At 47.5% G+C, this 16465-nt stretch overlaps 1 protein-coding gene across 1 annotated transcript; it reads left to right on the forward strand.

The window, feature by feature from the left end:
* Window positions 1–6089: 6089 nt before the first annotated feature.
* On the forward strand, window positions 6090–8659 carry LOC136541917 (U-box domain-containing protein 19-like). Its single transcript, XM_066534093.1, has one exon. The coding sequence runs from the start codon at window positions 6161–6163 to the stop codon at window positions 8294–8296; it is 2136 nt and encodes a 711-aa protein (XP_066390190.1). The 5' UTR covers window positions 6090–6160; the 3' UTR covers window positions 8297–8659.
* Window positions 8660–16465: the final 7806 nt, after the last annotated feature.

The raw sequence follows: 16465 nt of genomic DNA on the forward strand, positions 1-16465 counted from the left end.
CATTTACATGACGTAACCCAAAAGGTTTTGTCATGGAAGAAAAGAACATAAGAGATGCCGCATGTAGAAATCCATTTATGGGTCAAAAGTAAGTCTCTAGACAGTAGTATATGAAGTTGCTGAAACGATAAGAAAGTTTGGGTTTAAAGAAAATAAGAAGGACAATAGCGTTTATGCGAAGTTCAAGAATGGAAAATTCATTTTCCACATCCTGTGGATAGATGACATTCTACTCACTAGTAGTGATGTTAATTTGTCATTGGAGAAGAAGAAGTTTTTGTCCTCAAGTTTCAATGTGAATGATCTTGGTGAAGCATCATTGGTTCTAGGAATCGAAATTCACCGAGATATAAGAAAATGGGGTATTAGGACTATCGCAAAGGCATACTTAGAAAAGATTCTAAAGAAATAAAGTATGCATGCGAGTAAACCTACGCCTGCTCCTATAGTCAAGGGTAATAGATTTAGGAACTTTAAGTGTTTTAGGAACCGATATGAGATTGATCAAATGAATATGGTTCCATATGCTTCAGCTGTTGGAAGCTTGATGAGTGTACAAGTACAAGTAAGAACTTACCCTGACGTAGTTTATGTATCCAGGATATTTTGGCAGAGGTCCAGTCCAGATATAGATCACTGAAATGAAGTTGAGAATGTCTTGCAATTTTGCAAAGTAACATAGGCCTCATGCTGAGTAAGAAAGAATAAGTTCTCTCAAATAGTTTAGGGTACAAAAGTTAAGTCTTGGCGAGATGTGTAGTAAAATCCACAACAGTTGCTAACACTTGCAGTTGGAGTATTATTGTGGAAAATCTCCAAAGAAACAGTTGTGGTGCCATTAGTGATGCATACCATAGTGTAGCTTAACATGAGGCTTAAGGAACAGGCAAAAAGAGGTTAAGGGAATTTGTACCCGGATTTAACAATGGTAGACAACAGTAATAACCATTTAAATTAAGTTAACTCCTAAGACAACATGTCAAGTGTGCTGCCAAACACATTGACACTAAGTTATATGTTGTAAAGGAGAAAATCCAGAATCATTTTGAAAGCATTGAGAACATAAGTACCGAGTAAGTACTTGTGGATCCGTTTACCAAAGACTTACCACCTAGTGCGTTCAGAGAACACACAGTCGACATGGGTTTACAGGAAAGTCTATGATTTTTTGATACTAAGGGCCTAGTTGAGTATCTGTTTTGAAACAGAGATGTGCATTGTAGCTGTTAAATCTAATGGCAACTGATCGTGACGATGAAGCGCGCTCTATGCACTGATCTATGCTGGAATGGAAAAAAGATAAAGAAAGTTGAGTTTAAGTATGAGGTGAGATCAAGGGGGAGATTGTTAGTGTTGATCTCATCCGACTCAGCCCAACGGTCGAGTCGGGCCTTGATCTAGTGCCCTGATCGGAGGCATCCAACCAAACCAAGGTTGGTAGCCCCCGTCGCCCTACACCATATAGAAGCAGGTGGGGGCTAGGACACATGACACGAGGTTCACCTGAGCCGCTAGACGCCCCACCTACTTCCTAAACCTAGACTAATCTAGAGGGGTGCTGCCAGAGACGGGAAGCGCCACCACCGCCTCTACGCCACGCTGAATGTCTACACCATGCTGGACTGCACTACGTCCTCTGCCCCGACGCCGCCACCACCAGATCCACCGCCGCCGGACGACGCCACTGACTGGACCTCGACATGGATGGCTCATCCTTCCCCAAAGCCGATGGTCAGCCACTCCTACATCTCCCTCTCTCACTGTCTCACTCTCTGTATCAAGTTATAGGTTGAATTGAACTAAACAGTACCAGATTCACCCTCTAATCTACAACTAGATGATCCTAAGAGTCTAACAGATTTGTTCAAGGCTGCTAGCTAGAGGATGGATTGTGGTGGTGGCGAGTGGCCGCAACTGAGGCAGACGAACGAACGCCATCGAGAGGATGAGGGACGACAACAACTGAACCAGAGAGGGACTCGAGCTGATCCAGGAAGTAGTGGATGGAAGCGGATGGGGGTGGATCTGCATGGGGGAAGAAGAGAGAGTACTAGTAGTATTTATTTTATTGAAACTCACCTTGCTTTCGAACTCACCGGTGAACATGAACATGAACAACACAGCAAGAACAGATAAAGGAAGGGAGCGACACACATCCATCTGGGCAACTAGCTAGAAGATAAAAGGAATTTATAGGTGAGAAAGTGCAGGGGGGCCTGGCCCACCTCCCTCTTGCCGCCGACAAGGTCACCGGAGAAGAGGAGGGAGGGGGGGCGGAACTTGGTTGCTCTCCGGGGTCGCTTCTTCAGAGGGCAGCGATTACAGGACTAGAGGAACTGCAAATCAGCAACACAGGTGACGATTTGGGTTAGGATTAGTGGATGGATGCATGGGGATTAGGATTCGATGAAACGATGGGGGTAGAGAAGGAAGGAGAGGGGGAAGGACCGGTATCCGCCTACATTTCGCAGCTCGTGACTCTGGTTACACTCTGCTTGGCCATGCATCGACACTTTGACAGTGAAGCAAGTAAATAAAGCGCGTAAAAAGCACACGGTGAATGCAAAAGCATGCACTTCCATGTCCAGCAATAGCCGCCGCGGCACTCTGTTCACTTACAACTACTTCAACTTTTCAGCAAACGAATAGTGTTTTCCTCTCGCAACAAATCAGTATAAGCATCAGCATAAGCTAAATTTAAGCGAAGCGAACAGGGCCGCGCCCGTCGTCCTGGTTAAGCGCTGTCATCGACGATCCTACTCCTAGATCCGCAAAAGATGCTCAGCGAACCTTCCTGATTATTTTTTTATATAACTAGTCTAGTTTAAAAGAGTTTTGACTCCTCGAGAAGCAAGATGTCCGTTTATTTTCAAACCAAGGGAGTAGTTTTGATGTTTAAGATTTGTGAGTAGGGATGCAACCGGGCTTGTCCATGAACCCGTTAAATAGGCTTATTCTTTTTCTGGATTTATAGAAACTTATAGAAATTAAGTGTATTTGACGGGTTCGTGAACAAACCTGCTTACATTCATGTGAGGGATTTAGGATTCTATTTTTGTGTCACATGAATTTCCCTATGATGGATTGACAATATTTTTCTACATTAAGAAATTCCTTATGATGGTATAAGGCTGAAGAAAGAAAGGTCTATGATTAGCTGTCAGTGGAGGTCTGACGATAAGAAATTTTAAGTTTATTTTATTGGATAAATGCATAGAACCACACTATTAATTATATTGAAAAGCATAAATTAATAATAAAAGATTTAGGACTGCAAGGTACCAGCTGGCCAAAAGGGACGGCTTCACCCGTGTCCTGCCTTAAGAAGGTAGGATGGCAAATTTAGAGGGGCATCACTCCACTCCCTTTGCACCTCTAGGGAAGTGGGATTTCGAATAACAAGAAGAGTACAAACTATTACTCTACTAGCATTTGGTCTAGCTCTCCCTTTGATTCTCTAAAGCAAGTCGTTTTATACATGGACATTGACATTATCTTTAATAAATGACTTTAATCGCTATTTTTTACTACAAAAATATAGTTAATATATATACTTTTATAAACTATATTTCGAGGTAAATCTACTTATATTACTTTCATATATTCAAACTCAACCCAAAAGAATTTACTGTAGTTAAAGTTTAAAATGTTTGACTTAAGACAACCTCAAAATTACTTGCTTTAGAGAACCAGAGGGAGTACAATTTGTCACAACTAACTTTAGGTAGTGTGACAAGCTATAAAAAGTTGACCAGAAATTTTTGAGTCATAGTTTGTCATGCTTAAAAGAAATTTGCCGCACTTTTTTACCCTATATATGATATGAGGAGAAAAATCTTGTCTAAGTTTAACTGTCAACTAAACAGTTGCCAACTTAATCAAACATGCTTAAGTTGAAATGTGGCAAAAAAAAGTATGAACACTCCCTATTGCTGTACGCTGCGATCCATGTTCTTCATTAAAGCTAGCAAATTTCTGATGTATTACCTCAAGTTTTTTTTTCTCGAATACGCAAAAGGTTTGCACGTCTTTATATTGAGTAAGAGATTGTTTTACACAACACATCGTGAAGGCGCGCTAGGGAGTACAAGTGATTTTACATTTTGGCATAGCCTCCCTAACTAGGTACTCAAAGCCGATTACCTCATCAAAGTTTAAGTTCAGAGTATACAAACAGTGTGTTCGCTGGTTGGTGCTGGTGCTGGTTTAAGCAGACTGGTGCTGGTTTTTTGTGAAAGAAAAATACTATTGGATAGTTGAATAAGCCTGGCTGAAACCAACAAGCGAATAGGGTGAAAAAGGACCAACTGTTTATCAAATCTCCATGAAATTTCGAAGCTCGATGAACCAAGTATTATGCATTGAAATTCTTAACATAGAATCTAGGAGTACTCTAGTCTAGTCTATCTATCTAAATACTAAGTACCTTTTTTGAGACTTGGAGATTCATTCATTCATTGGGAGCAAAATTACAATCTGCAGTCAATGCGTCTAATACATAAGCTGGAGCATAAGTCCACAAACCAGCTCGTGTATCAGCCGTGACCCTCTTAGCTAACGAGTGTGCTACCTTATTACAATTCCTGGGTATAAAGGAAAAATTAAACTCAAGAAACACTAGGCTTAGCTCCCGAATCTCCTGCAGAACCGTCGCAATGGTTGATCTCTGACTAGATCCCGCCTGCCATAGCTGAATGAGTTGTTGGCGGTCGGATTCTAGCCAGACTCTCCGAGCTCCAAATTGAATCGCCAGTCTCAGCCCATCCCGGCAGGCTAGAGCTTCGACAATGAGGGCATCAAGACAGTGATCATACCACTTTGCACTGCCTCTGATGAAATTACCAGAGCTGTCCCGGAGGACTGCCCCGGTAGCTCCCTACCCTGATCGGTCATAGAAGGCCACGTCTGTGTTGCACTTGAGCCAACCATCTTGAGGACATTCCCACCTCGGTTGCTGAGTTGCTGGTCGAGGTGGCGTTTGGTGACGGGTTGCTTGTCCAAGATCATAGGCCAAGTCCGCCACCCACTGCACCGCCACCCGAACTGGCGGCAGTATCTCACCATGTCTTCTCTTATTACGCAGCGTCCAGAGCGCATACATTCCGATCATGATGATCTGCTGCCCGTCTCCGGTAACTGCTCTTCCCTCTGCAAGGTCATGAGCCCAGTTGTCTTGATGCAAGGCCGGGAGCTTCACACCTGTATTGGTTTTTGTCGCCTCCCAGAACACCCTTGCGATCGAACACTCCAACAGCGTGTGCCTAATGGATTCAGATTCCGCACCACATACCTCACAGTTTGCAATCGGCTCCACATGCTTGCGATGCAGTACCTGGCGAGATGGGAGGAATTCATGAATCACCCTCCACCAGAACACCTTGACTTTTGGAGGTATCTGCAGTTTCCAAATTTTGCCCCATACTGAACTTCCGGAGCCATCTGCTTCCAAACCCACCGCCTCACCAATGCGTGCCTCATCAAGCAATCGATAAGCCGATTTGACTGAATAGCAGCCATGTCGTTCTGGTTCCCAAGCCCACACATCTTCTTGTTGGGGTCTTGCCGGAGTGCGCATGATTGCAGCTGCATCCACCGGAAAAAAGATCTCCGTAATGAGGTCTGCATTCCACTATCTATTATCCGACAATAGGTCGGCCACCTGCTCAACCTGTTGCCCATCCTCGGGGGTGATCGGTTGACCTCTGAAATGGTCTGGGAGCCATCGATCCCTCCAGATATGAGTCGAGGCTCCACTGCCAATCCTCCTAATCAGCCCCTTCATCAACACATCACGCCCGGCGAGAATGGAACGCCATGTCTAACTTGCATGCTTCTTCCTGGTTCTTAAATACTAAGTACCTAAGATACGAAACTTGACTGAACTGGCTGCATGCAATAGCGGTCGGTGCTGTTCCGTCCTTATCCTGTATGCCACCAACTTCCGCCGCCATCGCAGAAACCACCCGACCATCGCCTAATACGTGTCAGCACATCCACGTGGCATGATCCCAACCCTATGCCTCCTCCCTCGCAACACGTGTTCCGCCTCCTCTATAAATATCAGCACTCGCGCTGCGAATTACGGCTACCTCCAAACTTCTCTTTTCACTTAACCGTTTTATGTGCCCCCTCCCCTTATTCCTCGGTTTAGTCGGTTACAATGCCGCCGCCTCCGCCAACGGGCGAGCCGAAGCGCCGCCGCCTTCTATCCCTCATGGCAGTCTACCCATGCGAGAGCATCGCGCCGGCGCCTCTGTTCAGCTCGCTTCTCGCCCTTGCGGCCGACTTGGCGAGCCAAGGGCGGCTCGGCCCCGACGCCGGCGCCTTCCCTGTTCTCCGGCGCGGCTTACGGCAGGCAGTGCGGATTGCAGGCCTCCTCCTCGCCTTCCTGGAGGAGATCCAAGACGTGACGGTGACGAAGACAGCAGCTCTGCCGTCATCGGCGGTGCTGGGTCTCACGGAGCTGCACGTGGCCATGCAGAAGCTGCGGTTCCTCCTCTCCGACTGCGCGCGACGGGGCGCGCGGCTGTGGGTGCTCGTGAACGCCGGATTGGCCGCGTCTGAGCTCCGGGTGATTCTCGGGTCCGTCGCTGCGGCCATGGACGCGCTGCCCAAGGACGTAGTAGATGCGTCCGTGGATGCCGGGGAGCTCGCGCGGCTGATGTCGGAGCATGCGTGGCGCGCGGCGGTGCGTCCGGACGCCGGCGACGAGCGCGCGGCGAGGAGCGTGCGGTCGATACTGGAGCAGTTCAAGAGCCGCGTCTCGCCGAACGCCGAGGACGCGAGGCGGGTGCTGGAGCACATCGGGGTTAGAAGCTGGTCCGACTGCTCCGAGGAGATTGCCTTCTTGGAGGACGAGCTGCGCACGCGATTGGACGGCGGCGCAGGCGGCGACAGCAGCAGCAGCAGCGACGCGGTGCTCATCAACAGCTTAATGGCATTCATGGTGTACTGCCGCGTCGTGCTGTTCGATCAGATCGACGCGAACCCAAAAGCGGACGCGGCGTCACGGCCGCCGGCGAGGTGCCCGGATTGGCTCAGACCGGAGACGTTGCAGTGCCCGATCACGCTGGACCTGATGACGGACCCGGTGACCGTGTCTACTGGCCAGACGTACGACCGCGAGTCCATCACCCGGTGGATCAAGGCTGGATGCCGCACGTGCCCGCTCACCGGCGAGCGGCTCCGCACCGCCGACGTGGTGCCGAACGCCGCGCTCCGCGGGATCATCGAGCGGATGCTGCTCAGCAACGGCGTCTCGCTTCCGGACCGAAGCAGCTCGGGGCACCGCCACGGCGCGCTCGGCGACACAGCCGTGGCATTCGGGCCGGCGGCCGCGGGCGCTGCCCGTCTCGCCGTCGCCTACATCGTCGCCCAGATCTCGACGGGTTCGACGGCGGAGCGCAGGAAGGCGACGTGGGAGGCCCGCAAGCTGTGCAAGCACAGCGTGTTCTACCGCGCGTGCCTCGTGGAGGCCAACGCCGTGCCGTGGCTGCTGTGCCTGCTGTCCTCGACGGACGCGTCCGTGCAGGACAATGCGGTGGCGTGCCTCCTGAACCTGTCGAAGAACCCGCGGGGCCGGGCGGCGCTGTTCGAGGCCGGCGGCGTGGGCCTCGTGGTGGACGTGATCAACGTGGGCGCCATGGCGGAGGCGCGGCAGAACGCGGCGGCCGTCCTGTTCTACCTGTCGTCGAACGCCGAGCACGCCGAGGAGATCGGGCGCATCCCGGAGGCCATCCCGACGCTGGTGCAGCTGATCCACGACGGCGCGCACCGCGGGCGCAAGAACGCGATGGTCAGCCTCTACGGTCTCCTCCAGTGCGCGAGCAACCACTGCAGGGCCGTCGCGGCCGGCGCCGTGGCGGCTCTCGCGGGGCTCCTCCTGCCCGTCTCCGTCGTCGACCGGGACGACGACCTCGCCAGCGACGCCGTGACGCTGCTGGCGAGGCTCGCGGAGCAGCCGACGGGCGCGCAGGCCGTGCTGGCGCGGCCGGGCCTGGTCGCCCGCGTCGTCGAGGCGCTCGCCACGTCGTCGGCGTCCCGGTCGGGGAAGGACCACTGCGTGGCTCTGCTGGTCTCGCTATGCCGGCACGGCGGGGACAAGGTGGTGGCCCTGCTGGGGAGGATGCCGGGGCTCATGTCGTCGCTGTACACGCTGGTGGCCGACGGCAGCCCGCAGACGTGCAAGCGCGCCAGGGCGCTGCTCAACCTGATCCACCGCCATTACGAGATGGACGGGCAGCCGGCATCGGCGGCGGCGTCGGAGGCCGGCGAGCGTGTTGTTCGCGTGCTATAGCCGCAGGATATCATATCGGGAACCTGCCGTAAGTACAGTAAATAGTAGTGTAGATCTTTACAGTGTGCCATTTGAGACGATTTCTTGTTTGTGTTGTCAGCTCGTGTTTTAGAAGAGCTGGGAACGAATTTTGCTGCTTCCTTTCTGAAGGCTGCTATAGACACAGATACACATACACACACGAAAGTATAGATATAAAGTCTGTTTGCGAGCTTGAGTTTGATAGTAGCAGTAGATGAAAGTGTGACAGTATGGAGTTACTGTTTGGACGTTTATTTTGTGTACATATCAGTGAAATGTTTTGGCTTTGTGTTAGAACTGAGGGATTTCAGTTACAAAAATAACAGCTCACCGATGAACAGATATCTCTGAGGCGATTTTGGTTACTGATGCTCGACTACATTTTACAGTATGCTGTAGATGGATTGCGTTGATATCATTAGTGGCCAACGTGATTGGAACAGCTCTGATACGAATGGGTTACTGATGTTCTAGTACATTTTACAGTATGTTGTTGATGGATGTGTGTGCTGACATCCCAAGTGGGCGACGTGATTGGAACAGCTTCATGTTCTTGAGTTTTCAGCATAGTCTGCCCTGGTAGATATGCCTGATAATTCTCTGTTTCTTGGTGGTGCTATGTACTCCTGTGTTTCAATGAACTTCTAAGAGCATCTCCAAGAGTTTGCTATCTTAACTTGCATCCATATAATTTTGACAAAACAAGAAAAAATAGCCTCCAACAGTTTGGCAAAACAACTTGGCATCAATAGCAACTTGACAAATCTTCCCTCTGCGCGCGCAAATATACGCGCACGTATACGGCTTGGCATCCGGGGCTCTTCGTTTCTTAGCGGGGCTCTTCGTTTCTTAGCGGGGCTCTTCGTTCTCTTAGCGGGGCTCTTCGTTCGCTTAGCGGGGCTCTTCGTTCACTTAGCGGGCATCTTCGTTTTGTTAACGGGTTTTTTATTTTACGAAGTCAAAAATGCCAAACTCTTGGAGATGGATTGTTTTTTTACTTGGCATATAATTTTGAGAGTTGGCAAATCATAAGATTTGCCAAGTAAAATTTGACAAACTCTTGGAGATGCTCTAAGCTTTCACTTTTACCGCAGTCAGAAGTCCCTTCTAGCCCAGTCGGAGGTGCGCAAGGCTCTTAATCTTGTGGTCGTGGGCTCTAGCCCCACGGTGCCACGGCGGGCGTCTGCATTATTTCATTTTGAAAACGTATTAGCTTTTGTCACTGTTTTGTTTATTCATTCGGATTTTTTGGTTTGCCCCGCAAGCACAGCAGATGTGCAGTGGAGTCAACATCCCTTTTGTTTACTCAGCTGGCAACTCATGCACAGCAGAGCTGCAGTGGAATCAGGCCCCTGTCCGCGTCATCACATAACCGATTTCTAAGCCTAATCAAGTAATCATATCTCATGCCGCTGTTGCGCCCAGCAGCATCGACGCCGACGCGTCCTGGGGGCGACGTACGTGCTACGATGAGTAATTGCGGCACAGCGCTACTCCGTAGTCGGCAAAGAACGAATCCAACGTTGACAACGTCAAGTGCATGCGTTGCCTCCGGACCTGACGCCCTCCCTCTTTAATTAGTTACAGTACTTGCACTCTCTAATCCCAATCACCAGCTCATGTAACGTCAGAGGCAGAGCTTCTCGTGCTGGAAGCTCGCTAGATCCACATCCACCGGTAAACAAACCGTGTCAGTCTGTCAGCAGCAGCAATCCATCTCCGTCCATCTGCTAGTGCTTTGCACACGCCGAGCCGACGTGCCCGCTCGCTCTCGTGCAACAGCAGGCGCGGTCACGTGAACGCGCTCCACTTTGTTTTGTCTGTTAACGAATTAATTAACCGGTCGGGGTTAGCGCCACTGGTTACATGGACTGGCATTGATCGGGCTGCGTGACAACGTGAGGTCTCGCCTCGGAGCAGCAGGGTCTCGTCTCGTGATCGAATAGAAAATGGCCCCTGGGCGGTGGCTTCTTCCCCAGAATCGATTCGAATGGGGCCGGAATTGAACCGGCACATCCGACGGCATAATCTGTTGCTTGATCCGAGGCTGCTACCTGCCTACCTGTATATGCGTTTCAAACCCACGCAAGTGGATTGCGTCTTCCGACCTGAGAGGCAGCTACTGTGACCTGTTTTTTTTAGTTTCCACACTCGATAGCAAACAGTAAGCTGCGTGCTCGCCGCAGATTCTTGTAGCTGCAGCCGTGGCTGCACCACGCTCAAAGGTTGCCTCGGTTCCTACATGAATGCAATGTTGCATAAGGAAACATGATGCTGATGATGCACAATGTTGATGCATGAGCGAGGTAGGAATACTTAGACATAGCTTGGAATATAAGTAGGGAAAATAAGTTGACATAGCCACTTAGGGCTCAAGTCTAGGTGCTGGTCGACACATTCATGTTAGGATTGATCTATGGTCGGCGGGCTCTTGTCACACAGCGCTATAAGAAGGAGGTGGGGGCCGGGGCACTAGACACGAGGTTCGACGCCGCCAGTAACCCACCAAAGAAACCCTAGAAGGCCCCATCCGATCACGGGCGCGCTGCAGTGACGGGAAGAACCGCCAGACGCGTCACCGTCCTCTGGACTCCGCCGCGCCTACGCTACTACGACACCGGCGGCCACGTCGCTGCGACGCCATGGCTGCAACTGCCCTAGGGCAAGGTACACCACCAAGTTTCCCATCTAAGTCGAGATATTATCCCCCTGATCTACGTTTTAGAGGTACAATGATCCTATCAATGGTACCAGCGCCAGGTTCTAGTATAGATCTAAATTAGGGGTAGCAATTTAGAAGGAGATGAGAAAGATCCAATTCGGATCGAGACAGAGGGTTCCTAACCCTAAACCCAAAATCGGGGAAGAAAATGAGTGAGAAGGGCCTCGGGGTTTGAAAAGCAACCCTAACCCTAACCCGCGCAAAAGCTCAGGGAAGAAGAACAGTATGAAACCCTAACCCTAACGCAACCCTGACCCTAATCCCCAATCGGCAAGGGGAAAGGGAAAGAGCTAGGAAGGTGGCTTACCTAGAGAAACCCTAACCCTTCACGACGAGGAAGGGGAAGAGAGTGAACGGACAAGGGGAAGGAGCTCCAACCTGGGGTCCGCCCGCTCCGTCTCATGAATGCCGCGCGGGAAGTCAACCCCAGCCGTCGGGGCGGGAGGAGCGCCACCGCACGATCTCTGTCTCGGGCTCGGGCCAAAGGGCACCACCGTGGTGCCGCTCGACGGTGCTGCGCGCGGCGCCGGCCGCACACGTGCATCGGCAAGGGGTGCCACGGCGGAGCCACCATCCCCTGCGTCGCGTCCGCGTTGAGTCTCGGCTGCGCTCAGTCACTCGCGGGGTTGAGAGAGAGAAAGGGGAGAAGAGAAGTGAGCTACGATTTTGTGAGCCAGCGTCGCATCACCATTTTTGTTCCCGCGAGAAGCACGCTCTGCCGTCGGATACGGCGCAGATCGATCGAGCCAACAATCGGCCCAGGCGGGCGCGCGCGGCTGCGCGGCTTTGCCGGCCCAAGCCCAAGTTGCGGCCTGGGTGCGGGCAGCGCGCGTGCAAGGGAGCTAGGTCGGGCGGCTTTTGCCGTTTTGGGCCGAGAACCAGTCAAGATTGAGCCCAGTTTTTTCCTTTTTTGTTTTCCAGTAAATGTTTATCTCTGGAAAATAAAAATTGGCTCAAAGAAAATAGTAGAAATGTGAATTTTCATGTTGGTACAATTCACGAAATTGAGTTCATTTTTCCGCTGTAAAGTTTAATATTGATTATCTTCTAATTAAATTTGAACCAATGGGAGAATTTAATTTGAAGATCAATTATATTTAGTAAATTATGATTATGTTGATCCTCTAATTAAATTGGAACCAACAGGAAAATTTAATTAGAGGACTAGTCATTTTTTTGTTTATGTAAGATTATGGTATTATCATTTTCTGACCAACGTTGATGATGACAATATTATAACGAATTTAAGTCTAAAGTTTAAATCTCTGGTAAATTTTATACCAACGTGGTGAATTTTTCAGAGAGTAGATAAGGACCGAGAAATGCTCCTGAACTAAAAGAATGTATTTCATTTAGTTTTTCACTGCAATAAAGTTGATTATCTTCTAATTAAATTCGAACTAACGGGAGAGTTTAATTTTGAAGAGTTGTTATTTGTATTTCAAGTTGATTTATGAGTTCTATGCATTAATTCTATTTTCTACCCAACGGTGATATAAAATTGATGCGGAAGCACCTTGTATGTTTTAATTCGACGATATCACTCAGCTGCATGCCACGGGCTGCAATGCTGGGGTATGTCAATAAAAAGGCTTGAGTCAAGCTAGTTTAGGATAATTTTTATTAATTTATTAATTTTTTGATTAAATTGGAACCAACGGGAAGATTGAATTAGAAAATGAAGTATAAGTGAATGTTTTAGTCGTCATGACTAAGTTTTCGTATAGATGTATCCCGCATGGGAGAAGTTTTGGTATAGTAATTATGCTAGTCCATCCAGCATGGCGGGAGAAGTTTTGTGATGATTCACATGTTTTGTATCCCGCATAGCGAGAGAAATTTGGGTATCTCTTATGTTGTCCTAGTATTGACCTTGGCACAAAAAAAATGCATAGTCATGGTCAATAATAACCAAAAGATAAGAAAAGATGCAAGCGTGACTTGCAAAAAGTATCGCAAATGAAAGATCTCGTTGAGTTCTTAAAGTGAATTGAGGAAAGTGTACTCGTAAATGGATCAAGAAATAACTTTGTTTACATGACACAATCATGTGAATGAAGTAAGTTATAAATGTCTTCTCGTTTATAGGCTTTCTGAATAGTTATAGAAATTATGGCAGTAAAGTTCATGCCATATTTCGAGGGGGAGAAAAAATATAAAGATCAATTAAGAAAGATACTCTTCATTAAGACTGAGATAAAGATTAATTAAGATGAATGTGGCCGTCGGAGGAGTACAACGGTTACAACAATGATACCCTTAAGCAGAGAAATAGCTAAATTCCTGGACCTTTTAAAGTTCCGACAGGAAGATAGCGTAGTCAGTCTCAAAGATGTTAAGGTGGTGCTTAAAGCGACATATGAGATTTTAACAGATTAAATCCAAAATAAGATATTTGAAGATACACTATCTTTAAAAATGATGGAAAGATCCGGGGGAGCATGGTATGTAGAGGTATGTACAGACCTAAGACTTCAAGAGAAGAGGGACTGTGTGCCCACTCCAGTTACTTAGGAGCAACAAGTTTCTCAATACCTATTGAGTTGTATGACCAATACAACACCTGTTGTTAGCTCTTCGAAGAAGATGAATAATGTAAATAAGGATCTTGTTATACAGGAGCCTGTAGAATCAATTATCTCTTGGCAATGAAGAGCAACAACAGCCCCATATGAAAAGTGCCAGTAGCTGAGGCCCCAGAAGGTCTCAAAGAATTAGTAAACCAGTTTTCTGATGACTATAATGTCTATGTTAGTAAAGAAATTTAAATGAAGAGTGATCCCACCTCATTTGAAGAAGCCATGAGAAGCGTTTACTCATTTAAATGGCAAGAAGCTATGAAAGTTGAAATGAATTCGATGAGTACCAACGATGTTTGAGACTTAGAAGTAATTCCTAATAGAGCCAAAATAGTAGGCTGTTAATGGGTCTACAAGACAAAATATGACTCCAAAGGGAATGTATAAAGATATAAAGCACGACTTGTGGCAATATGCTTTAAGCAAAGAGAAAGAATAGATTATAATGAGAGTTTTCTCTCCAGTCTTATGTAAGGATTCTTTTAGAATCATAATGGTGTTAATGACACATTACGATTTAGAGTTACATCAGATGGATGTAAAGACGACATTTCTCAACGGGGATTTATATGAAAACGATTACATGGCACAACCTAAAAAGTTTTTGTCGTGGAAGAAAAGAACATATGGGATGCCGCCTGTAGAAATCCATTTATGGGTTAAAAGTATGTCTCTAGACATTAGTATTGAAGTTGATGAAAACAATAAGAAAGTTTGGGTTTTAAAGAAAATGAGAAGGACGATAGTGTTTATGCGAGGATCAAGAATGTAAAATTCATTTTCCACATCCTGTGAATAGATGACATTCTACTCCTTAGTAGTGATGTTAAGCTGTCATTGAAGAATAAGAAGTTTTGTCCTCAAGTTTCAATGTGAATGATCTTGGTGAAGTGTCATTAGTTTTAGGAATCAAAATTCACCGAGATAGAAGAAAATAGGGTATTAGGACTATCGCAAATGCATACTTAGAAAAGATTTTAAAGAAGTAAAGTATGCATGTGAGTAAACCTACGCCTGCTCCTATAGTCAAGGGTAATAGTTTTTGGGAACTTTAAGTGTTCCAGGAACCGATATGAGATTGATCAAAAGAATATGGTTCCATATGCTTTAGTTGTTAGAAGCTTGATGAGTGTACAAGTACAAGTAAGAACTTACCCTAACGTAGTTTATGTATCTGGGATATTTTGGCAGAAGTCCAGTCCAGATATAGATCACTGGAATTGAGTTAAGAATGTCTTGCAATTTTGCAAAGTATTATAGGCCTCATGCTGAGTAAGAAAGAATAAGAACTCTCAAATAAGTTGATGGTACAAAAGTTAAGTTTTGGCGAGATGTGTAGTGAAATCCACAGCAGTTGCTAACACTCACAGTTGGAGTATTATTGTGGAAAAGCTCCAAAGAAATAGTTGTGGTGTCATCAGTGATGCATACCATAGTGTAGCTTATCATGAGGCTTAAGGAACAGGTAAAAGGAGGTTAAGGGAATTTATACCCAGATTTAATAATGGTATACAACAACAACAACCATTTAAAGTAAGTTAACTCCTAAGACAACAAGTCAAGTGTGCTGCCAAACACATTGGCACTAAGGTATATGTTGTAAAGGAGAAAATTCAGAATCATGTTGAAAGCATTGAGCACATAAGTACCGAGTGAGTACTTGCGGATTCGCTTACCAAAGACTAACCACCCAGTGCGTTCAGAGAACACACAGTCGACATGGGTTTATGGGAAAACCTATGATTTCTGGATACTAAAGGCCTAGTTGAGTATCTGTTTCATAACAGAGAGGTGTGTTGTAGTTGTTTAATCTAATGACAATAGACCGTGACGATGAGACACGCTCTATACACTGATCTATGATGAAATGGGAACAAGATAAAGTAAGTAAGTTAAGTTTAAGTCATAAGGTAAGATCAAGGGGGAGAATGTTAGGATTGATCTCATCCGACTCAGTCCAACGACTGAGTCGGACCCCTTGACCGTGTCCTGATCGGGGACACACAACCGACCACTGGTCGACGGGCCCCTATCACACAACGCTATAAGAAGGAGGTGGGGGCCGGGGCGCTAGACACGAGGTTCGACGCTGCCAGTAACCCACCAAAGAAACCCTAGAAGGCCCCATCCGATCACGGGCGCGCTGCAGTGACGGGAAGCACCGCCGGAGGCGTCACCATCCTCTGGACTCCGCCGCGCATACGCTACTACGACACCGGCGGCCACGTCGCTGCGACGCTATGGCTGCAACTGCCCTAGGGCAAGGTACACCACCAAGTTTCCCATCTAAGTCGAAATATTATCCCCTGATCTATGTTTTAGAGGTACAATGACCCTATCAATTTAGGCATCGTTTGGTGCAGCTCCCTAGTGCCTCGGCTCCTTCACTGTAGTGCTCCTATGCAACTGCTGTAGCAGAGCCAGAGGAGCCACCCTATTCCAGCTCCGCTTGCTCCTTGTCTGAGCATGTCATTTTTGGTTTGCAGGAGCTGGAGTTCTTTTGATGCTACAAGGTTCTACAGGATTTAACAGTGCACAACAGAACAGCTGGAGGAGCCGGAGCCCCAGTGAGCCATGCCAAACACAGCCTCAGATTGTCTATCAGAGGTGTCGAACAATCATGCCAGGACTTGTGTGCTTCCAGGCTTAGTGTGCCTTGCTTTCTACTCCAATAGACTCCTGTTTGGACCATAGCCTCCATTTGGTATTTTGGTCCTTAGTGTGTTGCAACTGAGCTTAAAACCGCAGTAAATGCATCACGAGTAAGAGATGCATTTTTTTTTGCCTCATCTATTAATGACCATATTATTGCTAGTGAGCCTGATCGACCAATAAATGGGTTCAATC

This window comes from Miscanthus floridulus, chromosome 3 (assembly GCF_019320115.1).
Source record: "Miscanthus floridulus cultivar M001 chromosome 3, ASM1932011v1, whole genome shotgun sequence".
In the NCBI taxonomy this organism is placed as follows: Eukaryota; Viridiplantae; Streptophyta; class Magnoliopsida; order Poales; family Poaceae; genus Miscanthus; species Miscanthus floridulus.

Bases quoted from the DNA above. Each gene is read 5' to 3' on its own strand.
- LOC136541917 (XM_066534093.1), top strand. From the start codon at position 6,161: ATGCCGCCGCCTCCGCCAACGGGCGAGCCGAAGCGCCGCCGCCTTCTA.